The sequence below is a fragment of the Phacochoerus africanus genome, chromosome 14 (genome assembly GCF_016906955.1).
Source record: "Phacochoerus africanus isolate WHEZ1 chromosome 14, ROS_Pafr_v1, whole genome shotgun sequence".
In the NCBI taxonomy this organism is placed as follows: domain Eukaryota; kingdom Metazoa; phylum Chordata; class Mammalia; order Artiodactyla; family Suidae; genus Phacochoerus; species Phacochoerus africanus.
Window position 1 is genome coordinate 6,403,997 of NC_062557.1, and position 18,320 is coordinate 6,422,316.

At 59.3% G+C, this 18,320-nt stretch overlaps 1 protein-coding gene across 3 annotated transcripts in view; it reads right to left on the bottom strand.

Annotated features, from left to right (window-relative positions):
- The window catches only part of TMEM104 (transmembrane protein 104), a 54,150-nt gene that overhangs the window by 14,884 nt on the left and 20,946 nt on the right, over window positions 1-18,320 (bottom strand). For all 3 annotated transcript variants that reach the window (XM_047757609.1, XM_047757608.1, XM_047757607.1), the window contains exon 9: window positions 726-819. In XM_047757609.1, coding sequence (XP_047613565.1) covers window positions 726-819 — 94 coding nt within the window. The remainder of the gene's footprint in view (window positions 1-725; window positions 820-18,320) is intronic.

The following is an 18,320-nucleotide window of genomic DNA, read 5'->3' on the forward strand; positions in this document are numbered from 1 at the left end:
GCCCGTCAACAGGACAGAAAGGGCATCTTTGCTTTTAGACCAAAACAAGTGTGCAACTGACCCCAGAGCAGCTGCTGGTGGAGGCGGCAGCGACTGTACACCCTCTGGTCATGGGTCCAGGGAGGGGTCAGCAGCCCGGGTCTCTGGGGTGGTGGTGGGGGGGGCAGGATGGGGTCGGAAGTGAACAAGCCACTGACCGCAAACCTGATATGAGGAGACCCCCAAGCTCCCCTGAGGACAGTGGCGCTCTGGCTCAGCAGGGCGTCAGACACCTAGAAGCTGCTATAGACGGGGGGGTCTTCTCACGCCCAGGTGGCTGGGGACGCAGAGGGGGCAGCCACGGCCCGAGGGGTTTTCTGGTTGTGTGGCATGGCGCACCCATGAGAATGAGGAGCAAGTTGCTGTCCTGCCCTGAGGGGGCCAAGCCCGAGCCAGGCCTCCTGGAGCCCGGCGCCCCACCACCAGCTTGTGAGCTGGTGGGGACCCAGCAGAGCCGGGGTCAGAGGTTTCAGGCTGAGTCCCGCATCGGCCCCCATTAAGGTTTGATTTATCTTATTCGGTACTAAATTTCCGCACCCGTAAAAAGACCCAGAGCCCTGCCTCCGCGGTGCCCTCAGGAGTCCACGGGAGCCCTCGGGGTGTTCGGGCCTGGCCGTGAGCCCACGTGGGCGGCTCAGGAAGGGCTGAGGACCCGGCCGGGGAGGAGGGCAGACTCTCAGACTCACCGATCCACCTCATCAGCGACGTCAGGATCTGCAGGTACTTGGTCTTCTGGACGTCGAAGAAGGTGAAGGGTCCCAGGAGCAGAGTGAAGACAGCCTGGGTGATGGAAACGAGAGTAAGGGGCGCAGAGTCCCAGCTGCAGGTGGCACACTGCACGCGCGTGTGTGTGTGCGCGCGCGCACTCGCAGGGCACACCATGTGTGTGGGGACACGCCATGAGTGTGTTGTGTGTATGTGTGTGTGCAGCCGCATGTGGAGGGTGGAAGGCACACTGTTCACACAGCCGCCACCCACGGCCAGGGCAGGTCCTAACCCAGATGTGCTCCCTGGGGTCAGAAAGCATCACCGGGTGGGCGAGTCCCCAGGGCCTGGGGTGGAATTCAAGCCCAGAGCCGTGCTTCTCTCCTACTTCCTGTCCTGGGACCACCTTCCCGGCTGATCCGGGTGACACAGCCCCTCCTGCTTCCCTTTTCAGCAAGAAGCCCTGACTGGGGGTGGGCGCCAGTGAGGGGGCGGAAGACGAGCGCCAGCAAACCCCAGGCGCATCCCGGGCCCTCACGGTTTACTGGGGAGAAAGGACACAGGGACGATGCGGAGGCAAGGGCCTGACGACACAGCCCCGCGGAGAGGACACCGTCCTGAAGGGCCCGGAGGATGGGAGTAATCAGGCCAGCGTTAATCAGCAAAGCGTGGGGCTGCGGGGACGGGGAGAAGCCTGGAGAACCAGAGCCAGCGGCTTCCAGGGTGAAGCCCGCAGAGAAACATCCCCAAGGAGGGGAGCAGACAGGCGTGGGGGGTGGGAGCCCGGCCAGGGGAGTGGGGCTGCGGGCGCCCCCACAGTTCTTCCTCTCTGGGGCAAGAAAGGGGACCCAAGCCCTGCCTTAGAGAAGCGGCCTGTGGGAAATGTGTGCAGGAAGTGGAGGGTGATGGCACTGTGGCGGTGCACCCACCGGCTGCTCGGGGAGCAGAGGGGTTAAGAGCTGCAGGCTGGTGTTACCAGGATGGTACCATTTCCAGTCTGCTCAGAAGCAGTGGAGGCAGCAGACCTCATTAACCTTTACACTGTGCCATTTTGTCACGTTCATGCTCATGACACTCAGCAGAGATGCGGCAGCCGGCTGGAAGCCCGAGGGTGGGGAGTGGGGCCCGCTTTGGGGCGTCTGGCCCTGTGAGCTGGGTGAATACATCCCAGCTGCTCAGCCTGGCGTCTCTCCCCTCCCCACCCTGCAAGGAGGGCAGGATGTGGGAGAGGCTGTGACCTCTTATTCAAGTCCATTATCACTGTGAGAATGAATGACAGGAAGGACTAAAGTGCCCCTTAAGGAAAGGCTCTAATTAGCTGGGGAGGGTGAGGCCCCCTGGCAGTCACCAGGGCTGGGAGACTTCTGAGCTTTCTCCTGGGCGCCTGCAAACAGCCTGCTTCTGCTCTACCAGAAGCCGTTTCCAGTTTCCATCAGGCGGCGGGGTGGGGGGCAGAGGAAAGGGACCCCCCGGCCGGCCCTTGCCGTCCCCCTCCAGCCCGGGGACACGGTGAGGTGTGGATCACCAGCTCTTGGCTGGGCGAGTCTGTCTGTATGCGGCACCACCAGCAAGTCCTTTAGGAAAATTACCCCTTCAGGGAAGCTTTCCACTGATGAATCTCTCTTTTGAAGGCTGGGAGAGGGACTTGTCACATGAAAGAGAAAGACGTGCAGAGCCGCTTGCCACAAATGCTCCCCAACAGCACTGGCCTGCTCACGACTGGACCATGGGGCACCGAGGCCAGGTCTTGGGGTGTTTCACCTTTGACCTCTGATGCCTCCTGCTGAAAACGCAGGGCTCCAGCTGTGGGTGCTAGATGTTTTCTTGGGGGCGGCTTAAGGGGGGGGGGTTCAGAACTCATCTTGGAAGCCTAGAGACTGGGTTTTAGAAGGTTCCAATGTGAAGAAACAATGGGATGGCAGAACCAGCCCCAAAGGCAGGTGGGGACCTCTGCGGGCTGCACAGGGCCTGCACGCGCTTTCTTAGATGCCGAACCCACGTTCATCCTCCCCCTCGGCAGATGTTTATCACGGGCCTATTACACAGGAGACCCTGCTGTACACGACCCTGAAGGAGGGGGCCTCCCTGAGAGCACCCCTCATTTAAAGGGACCAAGCACACGGACACACCTCCCGGGGTCGAGTCTGAAGTGTACACGATGTGCCGGCTGAGAGGTGGGGAGCGAGAGTCTAGGGCCGAGGACGAGGGGCCACCCCCGCTGGGCACTCTCAGATCAGTTCCAGGGCGGCGGGTTTGTCCCCAGGGCGGGGACTGGCGGTCAAGGGCTCTTTTGGAAGATTCAGTCAACGGGGTGACAGCCAGGGCTGGATGCACTTTCTTTTTTTATGGCTCAGGAGGGCAGCAGCCCTCTTGCGGGGCAGAGCTCGCAGCACGAGCAGCCGAGACCAAGTCGCAGCACAAGCTGGGGCTCATTAAGGAACAGGTGTCCTCTGCAAATGCGTGTGGGCCAGACTCGGCGTCCGCGGTGGGAAAGGGCGGCGGATGCGGGCGCGGCGGCGAGGTCTCGGGAAGAGATGGGCCTAGCGTCCCGATGGTCCAGCGGGGACAGAGCTCATCTCTGCACGCTGAACAGCCAAGCGTGGCACCTTCTGTCTTCCCTTTCCTTTTACAAAAAGAAGAAATGAAAAGCCAAGAGACAGCCTGTCCTCCTGGGTCCTCTTGTCCAGCCAGGATGACATTATAAATTAGCTGGCTTCTGAGCTGCTTCCCAACCCCCAAATGCCATTGATCAGTTCAGGCTCCGTCTCTGTTCAAGGACTCTCCGAGCCTGGCTCATTACAGGAGGCTGGACACCAACGGCTGCAGCCAAATATGTCTCTTTAAAGGAAGGAAGAAGGGAGGGAGGAAGGGAGGAAAATTCTTTGGTTTCTAATGAAACCTTCAAACTGGTCCCTGGGAGCAAGTGTGAGACAGACCTGGGAGGGTGCAAGTGAGGCTACTCCCGTGTGTGTCTCTCTCTCCCGGGCTGGGGAGCTCAGATGTGCACAGAAGGCCCCAGGGCAACCCTGCAAGTCCTGCTGGGCAGGAGGCAGCTCAGGCCCCCAGGCACAGGCAGCAACACTTGACCACGGCTCTCACAGCGCCCTGGTGGCACCCCAAATTCAACAGGCGTCTAGAACTCAACACAGCTGCCTCACCTCCGGCGCTCCGGCCACCCCCGGCCACCTCCAGCTGCTCCCACTGCAAACGTCCAACAACCTCTGACCCCCTCCTCACTCTTTGTGCTGATGTCCTGTGGCTGCTGGAACTTGGGGGCTTAAAACCACAGGAATGTTTCTGGCAGTCCTGGAGGGGAAAGGGCAAGGTTCCTAACCCGGAGCCAGAGGGGCAGGCGGGGAGCGGACCCAGCCGCTCAATAGGTAAAGTAAGAGAAATCAGGTGGGCAAAGAACTGGGCGGGGTGGGAGGGGGGCGCTCAGGACCGGGCAACTGTCCTGAACCCTTTGTCCCTCTCCCTCCCGGGCCCAGAGCCAGCTCGCGTCAGTGTCACCTCCCCACAGTCAGTCCTAACCACCTGCTCTTGTTTAACGCACAAGGGCTCCCCGGTTCACAGAGGACAAAGTCCAGTGGCCTCGGGATCTGGTTCCAGCCACCTTTCTCGATTTCATCTCTGAAGACACCAGCCCCGAACCTCCGGTCCAGCAGCCCTGGGTTGTGTGAGCCCCCACTGTGCCCAGCGCCTTCCTGCTGCTGGGCCTTTGCTCAGCAAGCTCATCATGCCATTTCTGGGGGTCAAAGCCTCACTCAAAAGCCTGCCCCTTCGCCCTGGTCTGCTGAATCCCCACGCCCTCAGCCCTGGGGGCAGTGGCTGCAGCTCCTGCAAATCTGCCTTCCGGCAGCGCTCGGCACAGCGCCCCCCACGGGCCTGGGCGGAACGTGCACACAGGAGCCCCATTTCTCCAGCCTCTGCCAGAAGTGAGACCCAAGGACAGTGATCAAGACAGTCCTGAACTGACCAGCAGCTCCCTGCCCACGGGAGGCAAGAGTCAGCATCTGAGACTCGGGAAGGCCTGTGTGGGCTGAGCCCGGGACAGGAGCTTCCCCAGACAGGACGGAGGCTTCGCTGAGACCTGAGCTGGCACTGGGGGACCCGCTTTCCCCGTGGGAAATAGCCAGCCCACCTCTGGGATGGGAGAGTGTGACACGTGCTATACTGCTCCAGAGAACAGGGCTTCAATCGGGAGCTCTCTGCTCACAGGTGCTGAGGCTGAGCTGCCTGTTTCCATCTTCTGGAGTTTTAAGCCCACGGCCCGCTGCCCTGGGAGAGGAGCGACCCCAGTGCAGCTCCGCCTCACTTCACACCCAAGATGAGCCCAGAATCGGCCGTGTGCTGTGTCCTCTGCTCAATGGTGCAAAGTGGGAAAGCGGAAGTGTGTCAGCTTCGGGGCACGGAGGTGAAGCAGCTTGATGCCTGTCGCCCCGTCCCCGAATACCTCTGGTCAGAGAAACACAATGAACATTTGAGTTTGATGCAAATCCCCAATCAAACGCCCGAGTAATGGGCCGCAAAGTCTCCGGGCTCCGCCTTCTGCCTGAGCATCTCTCACGGCAGCCTCAGCCCCGGCTCCCCAGCTGCTGCTCCCTCACCAACCACCTGCCACCATGGGGGGCCTGATGTCACCCCGGGGCTGCAGGTCCCGCCACTTCACAAACTGCTCACACACACAGGACATGGTGTCATGTCACGCTCACAGCCACCCGTGAGGTCACCAGACAAGGGACAATGCCTCCTTTTACTGATGAGGGGGCAGAGGGACTGGAGAGGTTGGGTGACAGGGTAAGAAAGCGGCAGAGGGGACCAGAAGTGTCTGGACCCCGTCCCTCTGCCTGCTGTGATGCACACCCTGCATCCTGTGTTAGGCTGTTCCCCCAACACCTCCTCTCCCTGCATCAAGCTAATTCTCACCCGTCACCCTCGTGATTCCTCCTGCTGGCACAGAATGTCCCCCTCCACCTTCCTCATGCCCAGCACCTTTCAAGCCCCGCTCAAGGGCCAGGCTCCCCCACAAGTTTCTCCACATGTTTTAATCCTCTCTGGGGGCTTTTGACGGAATCACCAAGCCCACGGTCGGCACCCCATTACTTAATTCTCGTAGGTTCTGTGTCGCCTCCTGTTGATAGGCTGGCTTTGTGCCCCCGGCAGAGTGTAAGCACCGGGACGCCAAGGACCGCATCTCGAGGCACGCCTGGGATGCGCAGGACGCGTGTGCAGAATACGCAGAATTTGGTGGAGGAGGGATTACTCCTTGGGGCGGGAAGAAGCCCCCCTAGTCCTGCTGACTTGCCTCACACCCTTCACCACGTGGCATCTGAGCTGGCGGTCACCCGTCCTGCCTGAAAGCAGTTCACTTGTCAGGGAAAATACTCTCTTCCCCAAACAGTTGTGAAATCCACATGCTTCGACTGAGAAAGAGCGTGTGGAGAGGGCGTTGCTGCGTGTGCGGCTGGTTCCAGGGGACAGTGACACCCACCCCCGATGAAGGGGAAAGGCTTGTCTGACCAGCCCAGGTCCTCGGCAGCACTCCCAGGACCCCCAACAAGGAAGGGGCGATGTCTGAGAATAAACCACAAGAAGCTAAAGGTTTTCAAAGGAGCCGCTCTTCCCACTCCTGAGAGACAGTGGATTCGTGGCTCCCAAACAGCCATGCAGGGCCACCCACCAGCTCTCCTATCAAACAAAAGGAAAGCCCCCGACGCTGGGCGCTGTCATCTTTTCTCCCGCTGGGAAGGCACGGGGTGGACCGCAGCTTCTAATCGGAACTTAAACTTCAGTGAAATTCAACGCCACCCATACGTCCGTCTCGCTCCCCTCAAAGAAGGGCAGGGGCGGGGTGGGGAGATGGAGGATGCGCTGTTCTTGGAGAAAAGGGACAACAGGAGAGAGTGATGCACTAAGTGGCCATACGCAACTCCACGGGACAGAGAGCGACACACCGATTACCTCCTGCAACAAGTGACCCTGAGAAAACAGCGAAGCAGAACAGCTGGCCGACCCTGACCTGGATGCGCGTGAACCGGTGGCATCTGGCAGGACAAAGGCCAAATGGTCAAGGAAGCTGGCAGTGCCCTCAGGACACCAAAGCCATGCTTCTGTGGTGTCCCCTTGTTCCCAGGCAGGAGAGGGACAATGGGCTGGATGGCCAGCTCTCGGAGCGCCTTCTTATCTACTGAGTTCCCTCTAAAAATGGGGTCTTTGCGGTTTGTCTGTGGCTCCCCTGGTGCGGTGAGGTGGAGCTTCTGAGAGACAAGAGGCGGGTACCAGTAGCTTTCTCGTGGCTCCAGTGGTTGGCTCCTGGAGTTTCAACACAAAAGGCCAGCAGATCACTTGGGGTCTTGTCCCAGGACTGGGCGGGTGGGGGGAGGGTACTCAGATGTCCCCGCTACTTCAGCAGGGGGGATGAAGCATCAAATCTTGGGATGCTGGATGGCCACATGCTGCCTGATCTACCTAAACACTCAGGGACTTTTCAGGGCTGACTACGCGGTGCCCAGCAGGCAGATACGGCAACACGTCCACGGCACGGCCGAGCGCTCTGGGCCGCTCCTGGAGGTTATTTCAAGTGATAAAGGAGACAGATGCCCCGACTACAGGGCTGTCTTTGTTGGGTGCCAGGGGTTAAAAGTTAATTGGGATTAATGGCAGCTCAGCATGAACCCACCCCTAAACGGGAACTGAACTTTCAAGGCGTCCTTGACATGCAGTGAAGAAACACTCAAGGATTCTATTTTTATTTCTCAGGTGGCTGTGAACGGTTTGGTTTGGGAGTTTGTGTTTCCCCAGCCTGAATGACAACGTCTGGTGAGTCAGCCACGGAAAGAAGGTGAGGTCTGAGGCGGGGGGGGGGGGGGGGGTCAACGCCTTGTCTCTGATACAGGGGAGGGACCAGAGGCCTCCCAGCGCGGGGTCTGTGTCCTGATGTTACTTAGCCAAGTGTTCATGAACTTCCCAAAGCAAATGACGTGGGCACAGAGGTATTCCATGACCACGAGCCATGGCCGTGTCACCCTAGCAAGGCCCAGCACGCCCCACCTGTCTTCCAAACATCCCAGGTGGGAGAACTAGAAAGAACTGAAGCCAAGTGAGGCCCTCCGACCGAAGAATGTTAGGTCAGTACTCTTCTCACTGGACCTCAGTTTCCCCCGCCCAAGTTCATGCTCCAAACACCCGTGGGGGAGTCCAAGTTCTTCCCACCTAAACAGGAAGGGTTGTCATGCAGAGGATGATGGCGAGGGAACGAGAACGGGGGCTGGGCTGCAGCTGCGCTGGCAGCTTGGGTACCAACCCTGGGGAGCCATCGTCACAGCTTATGTGCCAAAACCCTCTGAGAGGCATGTGCCACCTAGAAGAGGTCGCTCAAATCTGGCAGGAGAAGCGGCACTTCCTCAGGAAACGGAGAACGGAGGTTTCAGAAGGGACGACCCTCCCCCACAGGGCAGAGGATGGGCGGGGAGAGGCTGGCCCCGAGGGCGAGGGCGGGGGGAGCCTTGTCCTGGGAGAGGGGCCTCCTGCCAGGACAGGCTGCTGGGCTTCAGGCGACCAACCAACCCAGCCACGATGGGGATGCTGCCAACCTTTAGCCACTGAGCCCTCAAATATGTTTGTTTACCTGCTGGAGGATGAGTAATGGAGACAGATGGTGCCGGGACGCCTCTCTGGCACCTGCACCCCTGCAGCAGAGCTCTGTCTGACCGCCACCCTCCCAGATCGTGCTGCTTGGTCACCATGTCTGAGCATCCCTGGGCCCCTCCCCACCTTCCCCAAACGCCATCTAGAAGGTACTTGAGAGATGCTTGCTGAACGGACGGAAAGACTGAAGATGCAAGAGATGCTGAAGATAAAAGTGGAAAGAGTCTCGAGAGGCACATGCTGCTGAAGCCCAGAAGCCGACGCTATGAACCCAGCTACTCTCTCATGACGTCCTTCAGCAGAAAACCCAGGCTGCTCACGTCAAACAATTCAGCCCCATTCTGAGCGAGCAAGCGAGCGCAGAGACCTACAGTATCTGTAGCTCTCACCAAAAGGCAGGTGTGTGTTGGAGTTCCCACTGTGGCGCGGTGGAAACGAATTTGACTAGTATCCGTGAGGTTGTGGGTTCGAACCCTGGCCTCACTCAGCGGGTTAAGGATCCCACATTGCCGTGAGCTGTGGTGCAGGTTGCAGGCGTGGTTTGGATCTGGTGTTGCTGGCCTGTGCCAGCGGTTACAGCTCTGATTTGACCCCTTGCCTGGGAACCTCCATCAGGCAAGTGTGTGCTGCTGGGAGATGCCCGGCCTGGAGAAGAGGACACTGAGCCCCAGGCAACAGCAATAAAGAGCTGAAAGTTAAAGATCCCCCAGGGAGTTCTCAAGTAGCCACTGAGCTACAGAACAGAGGCAAGAGACCAGCTCCCCAGGCAGGAGCTCCAGAGCCTGCCAGGAGAAAACACTTGTTCCCAGGCCCAAGAAGAGGCTGCAACTCCGGGATACCATCCAGGCAGAGTGGCCAGGAGGGGACGCCTACACAGCCTCCGCTAAAGTGCTGGTGAAAATGTCCTTTGTCTCTGATCCTGGGGAGCCCAGGAGAATGATTTCTGGGAGAAACCATGGAAGGCTGGCTGCTCCTGTCTGCGCACACACACGTGGCTCCGGCTAAGCCCAGAGAGCCGCCTCCCGAGGAGGCGAGTACGGTCGGTCTGGGGCTGGGAAGGAGGTGGCCTGGAGGAGAAGGGCCGAGGGGCTGTCCAGCCAGCTCTGCGATGGGAGGGCTGAGCACAGGCCAGTCTGGGCCCCGGGGCATCGCTCCTCACCTCTCAAGGCTCCTGGGTGATGCCGATCTCAGCGCTGTCACCCAGAGACAACCGGGCAGCGGCGGGCCAGTCTCAGGCTCCTCTGACGCTCCCCAAACACGCTGACTGAGAGGCCGCCTTGCAGGTCTGACAGCTGAAAACATCCCCAGATCCCTGCGTCAAAACCTGCTGCTTCCCTGTTTCTGAAGGCGGCTGGAAACAGACGAGACCTGGGAAAGAACTCAAATGACTTCTTTTTCTCAGCCCCCTTCTAAGCCATCCTCCACCCTGTTCAGATGAAACAGACAATCCTTACTTAGGGACCTGAGGTTTGTATGCAACTTTAGGGTTTTGCTCTGGGAAGCCAAAAAAAAAAAAAAAAAAGAGGCACGTCTCTTCCCTAACTCAGGGCGTGAAAACGAAAGGTTGGAAACTCACCCCAAATGTCTACTGTCTTCCCTAGGAGCCCATCTACTTAACTCAGTTTTTGGTTTTGTTTTTTGTTTTCTGGCTGCCCCTGAGGCATGTGGAAGTTCCTGGGCCAGGGATCGAACCTGTACCACAGCAGCAACCCAAGCCCCAGCAGTGGCAACACCAGATCCTTAACTCACTGCACCACCAGGCAACTCCTAGCTCGGATCTAAAGACGGTGGGAGAAGGAGCTCCCTGGGAGGGAGTGAAACGTCACGACCCACGGGAGGCGCCTCCAGCACAGAGTGGCCTGGGTGTGGGCCCCAGGGAGACGGTTCAGGGGCTGTGACCGCTGCTGGAGGGAGCCTGTGTCTTTCCAGAATACATGCTGTGGCTCCCAGGCAGCTGTTCCTGCCATCGCATCGCCGTCTCCTCCCAGCCTCCACTGTGGCATCAGGAGCCCCACCCACATGGCACAGGCATCGTCGCCCACAGCGTCTGCAAGCCCCCAGTTCTGAGGGGCTGCTGTTGGCAGGGAGGAGAGAGCTCTGCCCCTGAACAGGCTGCCCTCCCTTAGGCCCAGAGCCTTCCCCCGCCTCCTGACGCCCCCCAGGAGACCCCCAGCACCCAGAGGAGGCTCTGCCTCGGGGGAGGCTCAGGGAACAGGCAAAGCCAACATCACAGAGCACCTGCTCAGTGCTCAGACACGACAGCATCTTCTGTCTAAAGCTGCTTTCCAACCCCGACACCCTCCAAATGGGTTATTGTCTCCACCTGAAAAAACTGGGCTTGAGGGGGATTAATGACCGTGTCCAGGAGCGCATAACAACCCAGACACAGTAGAGCTCAGAGCTCGGGCTGGCCCCATAAAGGCTCCTTCCCTCTCTGGGGCATCTGACCACCTCCCTTGATTGTGCCCTAGAGAGTCTATCCAGGCCCCCCGATGCCCCTTCAAGGCTGGCTCTGGGGGCTGCGGGGGGCACGGCTGCTGCCCCTCACCCCGCAACTGCAGACAAGGCTGCGTGCCTGTGGTGTCTCTTCCTCAGCTGAGAAGCCAGATGGTACCGGTGGTGGGCAGAGTTCCAAGGATTTGATGCCAGGGCTGCAACCCTTGTGGTTTTGGGGGAAAAGATTAATATTGTGGAAAACCTACACAGGCACTCGCTCAATGAATGATTATAAGCCGTCGGGGTTTATAAAGGAGCCTGGCTCCTCCTAAGCGTGAAAGAGAGAGAAGGGGTCCCACCCACACGCCCGGGTGAAAAGACCGACGGGCTTGATCTTCAACCGGGTGGCTTTAGGAACATGATAGGGAGCTGGGAGGGACGTGTGTGTGAGGAGGGGGAAGTGGGCAAAGCAGGCGGAAGCCGGGGGCTCTGCCTCTGGAGCTGGCACCTGTTCTAATACTACCCTGGCCACCATCCAGGTGCCGAGGGGAGGCAGAGAGATGAGTGGCAAGCCATCCTTGACCTCCTGGCTCCTGGCCAGCTTCTGACTGCTCTCCTCTGTCTTTGGTCCCCAAAGACTGGGGTCCCTAAGCCCTTGCTGAGGGGCAGCTTCTGTCCCGGCCCCCCTGCCTCTGGGAAAGGAGGGGCCAGCTGGACGGGGAGGTTTTCTGGCTGGAGTGGTGGCTGCCAGCTGCGGTGAGCCCTGGGTGCCAGCTGGCTGAGGGGTGATGGGGAGCCTCGCACCCGTGCCCGCCCACCCGAGGGGGTCTCGTCCCTTCAGATACTCAGGGAGCAACCCCCCTGTGTGTGGCCCCTCATAGGCTCTCAGCTGAAAGGAGACCCTGAGGGGCTCACAGCAAGCCCAAGGAACTGACCCCCGATAAGATGCCATTAAGGCCACGGGGCGCTGGGGGTGGGCTGAGCTTGGTCTGGAACCAGTGAGTGCCTGTCTCTGTGAAGGGCACAGAGCTGTGGAAAGTGCCCAGTGTCTTCAGAGGATGGCAGTCAGCAAGGGTGGGCTGGTGGGGTGAGAGAAAGTTCCAGAAGGAGAGTAGAGCAGACCATGTCCCGTGAAGGAGTTTAGACACTGCCTTACGGAGAGGAGTTACAGGGTTTTAAGCAGGGAAACGGCAGTCAGAATTACCTGAAGCCAGGCTGAAGGAAGGAAACGTCAGAAAGAGAAAAGCCTCATGACCTTGGGGCACTGGCCTGGGCTGTGCACCGGGGCTGTGATGACAGCCAACCCTCCGTGGACAAGCTCCCCCGGCACGCGGGTTCCAAGGTGCTCCTCGGGGTCCCCTGGGCAGGATTCCTCTGCTCTAACAGGGTGAGACTTGAAAGGGACTTTAAAGGTTTGAACTGTGGGTCCTGGGGGCCAGAGGAGAGAAGGCCTGGCCGGGGTGTCCCCACCCAGCCGGCCACGGTACAAATGCCGTCCCAGGCCCTGGCAGGGAGCCCTGGGGGAGCTCTGGCCAGGATGGTGCATGCCTAGGCGCCACAGAAGCTACAGCAACAAGAAAACAGGTCTTGTAGGGGAAGGTAGGCGACGACTTGTAGGGGAAGGTTCCTGAAAGTTCCAGAAGGGAGCAGCACCTCTCTCCTTGCTCTCCTCAGGCTCAGTGAACAGACACATGCATGAAAACTTCTCAGGCACCACAGGCTTGGTTCCCTGCTTCCCTCTTTTTCAGCCACTGAAGTCTGCCCAAAGAGAGTCAACTGTCTCTGTATCCTGGTCCCTTTACACTGGACGTCAGGAAGGGGAGAGGGTCAGGATGGGGAGAGGGTGCGAACGTGGCGTCTCTCCCCCCGGGGCTGTGCCTGGAGGGGCTGGGCTGGGCGAAGTACCGGCTGCTTGAGGCATGAGGAAGGCATGAGGAAGCTGGGGAAGCTGGCCCTGTGATCCAGGGGCTGGGGGGCAGCTGGCGGGGCCAGGCTAGGGGTCAAGTCCTTAGAACAAGAGGACGTGAGGGACAGGGGTGGGCTCCTTGGGAGAAAAGCACCCAGACCCCCGAACCACCCGATTCTGTTAAGTAAGCTGCTCGGGCATTTTGGATGATGGCTGGTGCGCGAACCTCATGGTCTTGCAGGGCTATTGGCGCCTCCAGGAATCTGCTGGCATCTGCTGGCTTCTGGTGACCCCACCCCGGGGAGACTGGGAGGCAGAGCCCTCACCCTGTCACCTCAACTGCCTGAGGATGCTCCAGGCGAGGCGCCAGATGATCACTGCAGATGCTCAGGCGTCTCCCCTCCTCATCCCGCTCTTCTCGGGAGGGGGAGCTGCGGGGAGTGGGGGTCAGGTGCCCAGACACGGGAGCCCTGCGGGGAGCGGACACAGGCCGCTGGCTCCACCCCTTCCCTGCTGACGTCCGACCTCCAAATAGACGGAACAAGGAGCGGGATTCTCGGCCAGTGCTGAGTAACCTTGGAGGGGGGACCGAGGGGAGCCGACAAGTCAAGCGGGCTGATTAACGAGCTCTGTCGGGTCGGGGGTAAGAAATCACGCTAACTATCCCAGCTTCCTCCCCAGTGGATCAGAGACAGAGGCCTCTTCCTCCAAGAGGGAGCCATGAGCCCATCCAGGGTCCATCCCAGGAGGGGCCTGTCTGTCGGCCACAGGTAGCGAGGCAGCCTCTGACAAAGGGATGTGGCTGGAGCCCCTTGTCTCTCGGGGACATTCAGAGCCTGGACCCGGTCTGATCAGAGCGGGAGTGGGGCTGTTGCCTGTCTGCACTGAAGCGCCCGAGGCACCAGCTTCAGTCTGTTACTGGTGAGGCCAGGCTGGAGGCCCGCCTGCCCCAGTCCTTCCTCTGGAGGAGGCTCGGCGGGCTGGGGAAGTGGGTCTCTCTCTGGGAGGCCACTTACCACTGTGACAGGGCCTCGGCCAGCGGACTTTCTCAATGGGGAGAGTACACAGAATCCTCCTCAGAACTTGCTTGGCTGCTGTAACATTGGGCTGGGGGGGGGGGGCGGGGAGGCTCGGGAATCTATATTCTTAATAAGTGTCAGTGGTCTTGGAACCAAGCTCTGGGACCCAGCTGAGGCCTTCGTGCCTGACTTGGGGGGGGCGGTGCAGAAGGCTGGGCAGCGTTCCTGGAGGCGGGTACCCCCCTTGGTTGGAGCACAGCCCCCTTACAGTGGTGAAGAGGACGCTGCCAGAACTGCTGGGCTGTTACAGACTGTGGGTTGGGGGGGCGGGTGGCGTCTAGCCCTGGTCAGCAACCCCCTCAGCCCGACCGTCTCCCCCCCTTCGTGGTAAGGTGTCCTGAGAACGTCTCAATCTCAGGCTACGGTTCTTCTGCAGCCTGACTCCACAAGCCCTGCTGTGCCCTGTGACCCTCTCTTCCGGCTTCACACAGCATCCGCTGAGCAATGCCCTCGGCGCGCGGCACCTCCCTTTGCACCCGAAGGCTTATCAAAATGTACCTGCGTCTACTCTTGGCTCATCCACGAGACAGCCTGAGCTCGAGCAAATTAATCAGGTGTCATCATTAATATGCACCCTAATTGTTCAGCTCTGCCTAATCACGCCCGCGTTCCAGACACTTCTCTGCCGGCTGCAAGCCCTTTGGGGTCCTTTGGCTCCGGCTTTCTCCTGCGGGCTGGCCTGCAGGCTGGGGACCGGGCCTGCAGGTACTTTTATTCTCTGCGCTGTTTGCAGGGCCAGCGCCGCTGGCTGGGGCACCAGCCACCGGAGGAGCACAGCTGTACTTCAGAATGAGCGCTTTATTTAATTAAACACGTACTGCCAGGGCCCTGGGGTGCTATTCAGAAAGACAGCGGATTCTGCTTATAAAAAACACCCTGCAACGGAGAGTAAGCATCATTGAGGGAGTAGCACAGCCTCCTGAGAGTCAGCAGGGCTGTTGCAAGCCCCATGGATTCATCTACGGAAAGAAAGCAGCAGAGAGACCAAAGCGGGAGAAGAAGTGTGGTTTGGCCTATGGAGTTTTCATTCTTGTGAGCACAAAACATTTGAGAACGCTCCATGTGACTCTTAAAACAACTGGGAGGCTGCTGCATTTCCTACACTACAATTGTTTTTCCGGACTTTTTGGGAAATGAAGGAAAAAACCAAAAGGGACGGGGGATCTGAAATCAACAACCGGACATTTCCTTAAGGAACGAAGTCATTTTTAGCCCTTTGCCCAGAAGTGGGAGGTCTGGAAGCAGAGCGGCTGCGGCGCCGTGGGAGTTGGCCTGGAGCAGCTTCTTGAGGGGACTGACTGAACACACACACACACACACACACACACACACACACACACACACAGGTCTGTGGCCAGGAGCAGGCAGGGGAGCTCGTGAGGCAAAGGGCACCAGCTTTTCACCCCCGATCGCGCTGTGTACAAATAAAGAAGCCTCAAGCTCAGGGTCTGCCTGGGACCAGTGTGAAGCGTGGATAAAAATGGTCCTGCAAGAGCACAGGGCAGAAGGCCCTCGGCAGGGATGAACGCTCCCCACGGAGACCTATTTGGAAGCTTCCCAACCAAACTGGCCTGTGCATGTACACTTAACAAGTGCCACGAAGCTTCTCTAGCTTAGGGCTGTGGGGTGTGTGTGTGTGTGTGTGTGTGTGTGTGGTGTGTGTGTGATGTCCACGCCAACACCCCGTCAGCCTGTCTCCGCATGGACTCCCTTTTCCCAAGAGATGAGCTTCTAAAAGTTCTATTTATAAATGCCGAATTTTCACAGACTAAAGTTTTAAACACACTAGGGAAACTGAGCGCTGAAGAGGAACCCGCAGCGAGTCCTTCTGTAAAGCAACAAACCGGTTTGGAACAAGTAATCACACCCGGGTTTGTTCCATAGGCTGGGATTTTCATGTGACATCCGGCAGGGGTGGCCCGCTTACCGGGCACAGACGACTTCCCAGCTCAGTGCTCTGCCCTGGGTGAACTGGAGGGTGGGGGCAGGGAGAAAGGACAAGAAACCAGACAAGCCAGGCTGACGGCTTCCCTCGTGCCTGGGGGTAAAAGGCGCCTGGCCTTGGGCAAGTCCTATTTGTGAGGCTGTACTCATTCCTTTCCAGAGGCAGAGATGGGGACAGAGACCTGGTGACAGCCAAGCCACCATTGAGAGAAGGGGGTGTGGGCAGGTCACCTGCTCAGGGGCTGGAACAGAGTCAAGGCCAGAGGACCCCTGCTCACCCAAAGAGCAGTTTCTGAGGCTGGGGGCGGGGACTGTCTTGTGACCCTGAGTCCTGTTACCCCGGATCTCTCCTGGGAGCCGGGAGTGGGTGGCCCAGGGAAGCCAGCTCTGTCCTATAAGCTGGTGTGTCAGGAATCAGCCATGGCAGAGGCAGGGCGTGGGGCGTGATGGATGACAAGCTTAACGCCGGCGGACAGAACTCACGTCCCTGGGAGCCGCATTAAAAATAAAAACAGCGATCCTCTCACTGAGCTGCAGGAAGCTCAGGCCAAACATCCAGAGGCGTGGGGGCCAGGAAGGGGTGGGGAGGGGTCACTGTGGTCCAGCGAGGTGCTACCCAGGTGCTACCTGTGAAAGGTGAGGGCTGGTCCAGAGCAACACTGGGCAGCAGCTGGGCTGGCACCGGAGGACAGACGGGAGGCTGTGCCCAGACACCAGTGGCAGCAGGGGGTGACAGGTGGGCTGGTGGGGCCCCTTGGCAGGAACTCGAGAGTCAAGCCACAGCAGTGGAGTGAGTGACAGCGTAATCTGAATTTCATTTAGAAAGGGCTGGGGCTGGGGGGATAGAGAGCACAGCAAAACACAAGAAGCCATTCTCTGGATGAGACACAGAGACAGCTCCCTAGGAAAAAAAGAAAGAAAAACGCAGCCCTGTCCCTGTGTTATTGATTTCCTTGAAAAAGAAGAGACAAGCCAATCCTTTAAAGTCACTCATTTCTATCTGAGCGCCGGCCACTGTTTGAAGTTAGAATTCGCTCAGTGTCAGCGCCTGTCTGGGGAGAGGGTAACGCAGTTTTGGGGTGTGGGGCAGAAATTCTCCCTAGAGACGAGGGATCGTGAAAGCAGAGGTTCGGCACTTGGGGGGTACACCCTGTGACAAGGGTCTTCCCGGGGGCTCAGAGGAGCTGGCGGACAACCGCAAACCACTGCCGGGTCAGGGTGGGCCGGCCTGGGAGGGCTACTCTGCTCACCGCACCTGCAGGGACGCCCAGCGTGGTGGGCATCTTCCCACAGGCAAAGCCACACTGACTTTCCCAGAGCCTCTGGAATGGAATGAGGAGCTGTGCTGGGGTGGAAGGAAGGAATGAAAAGGAAAGGGTTTCCTGGTAGCCCTGGCTGGTCCCCAAGCAGTCACCATCCTGTGAGGGTGGCGCCTTGATGTCCCAGACCCTGTAAGACCCCGTAAGACCCCGTAAGCAACACCCTCCCTGCTCCAGGGGACCAGGGACCTCCCCTCCCCTCGGCTCTGGTTTGGTGCTGGGCTGAGTCCCAGCCCAGGTGAGTCAGGCCGGAGGGCGATGTCCCCAGAGAAGGGAAACTGCCCCCAGTCCATCTACAGGGCCTGCCCTCCAACTTCGGATGGAGCCACGGCTTTAGCCTCCTTCGGGAAGACAGCCCGTCACCCCGCCCCGGGGCCACCCTTCCCGTCCCTCTGTGTCCCTCTCCCTTCGGCTTCCCCGCATTGTGCAAACCCAGGAGCAGCATTCATGCTGTAACCTACTGGAGCTGTGCTCCAGGGCTGGTGCCCCCGGGAGGTGCCCCCACGGGTCCCATGACGTCACTGCTGCTGCTGAAACTTGTTGCTTCACACGAACTTTCCCTCCTCGCTGGTCCCGAAGGCCTCTAGGCCACCTCCTGCCCCAGAATCGGTAAGAATAAATATTCAAGCAATGGCAGCGGTGACCCACTTATTAGCAGATGCCACTGCCCCAGGGCCCCGTGGCTGCTGCTGAAAAAACAGAGAGAGCGAGACGGCGGCAGGGATGGGAAACATCCTTGGGAAGATGTGCTGGGCTCCAGTGCTGCTTGAGCAAAGGGAGAAGCCGGCCTGGCTGCCCAGGACCGAGGGGCGGCAGGAAGACAGTGGGTCAATCAGGCAGTCGGGCGCACACGGATCGCTGAACAGATGCCATCCCTGGGCAGTGTCACCCCAACCTCTGCAAACGGAAGCTCCAAGCAGGCGTGACCCGCCCCTCCTATCCCGGCTCTCATCACTGCCTCAGCTCAGTGACCCTGGCGCAGTCACAGTCCCCAGGTCTCAGTGTTCTCTGCTGTGAAATGGGAAGATGCCAAGGATCTCACTGTTTGGCTGGGAGGACCAAACAGAGACGAGGAAGTAACGGGTAACAGGCCACATGGATGCAAACAACACAGCAGGAAGGAGCCAGCAGGGCTCCACTTGGTGCTGCACTCGGGGTGGGGGTGGGGGTGGGGGAGTCACTCCCCCCCCCCCCCGCCCCCGAAGGACGTTTTTGCTTTGAATCGTACTTTTCTAGGAAGAGACC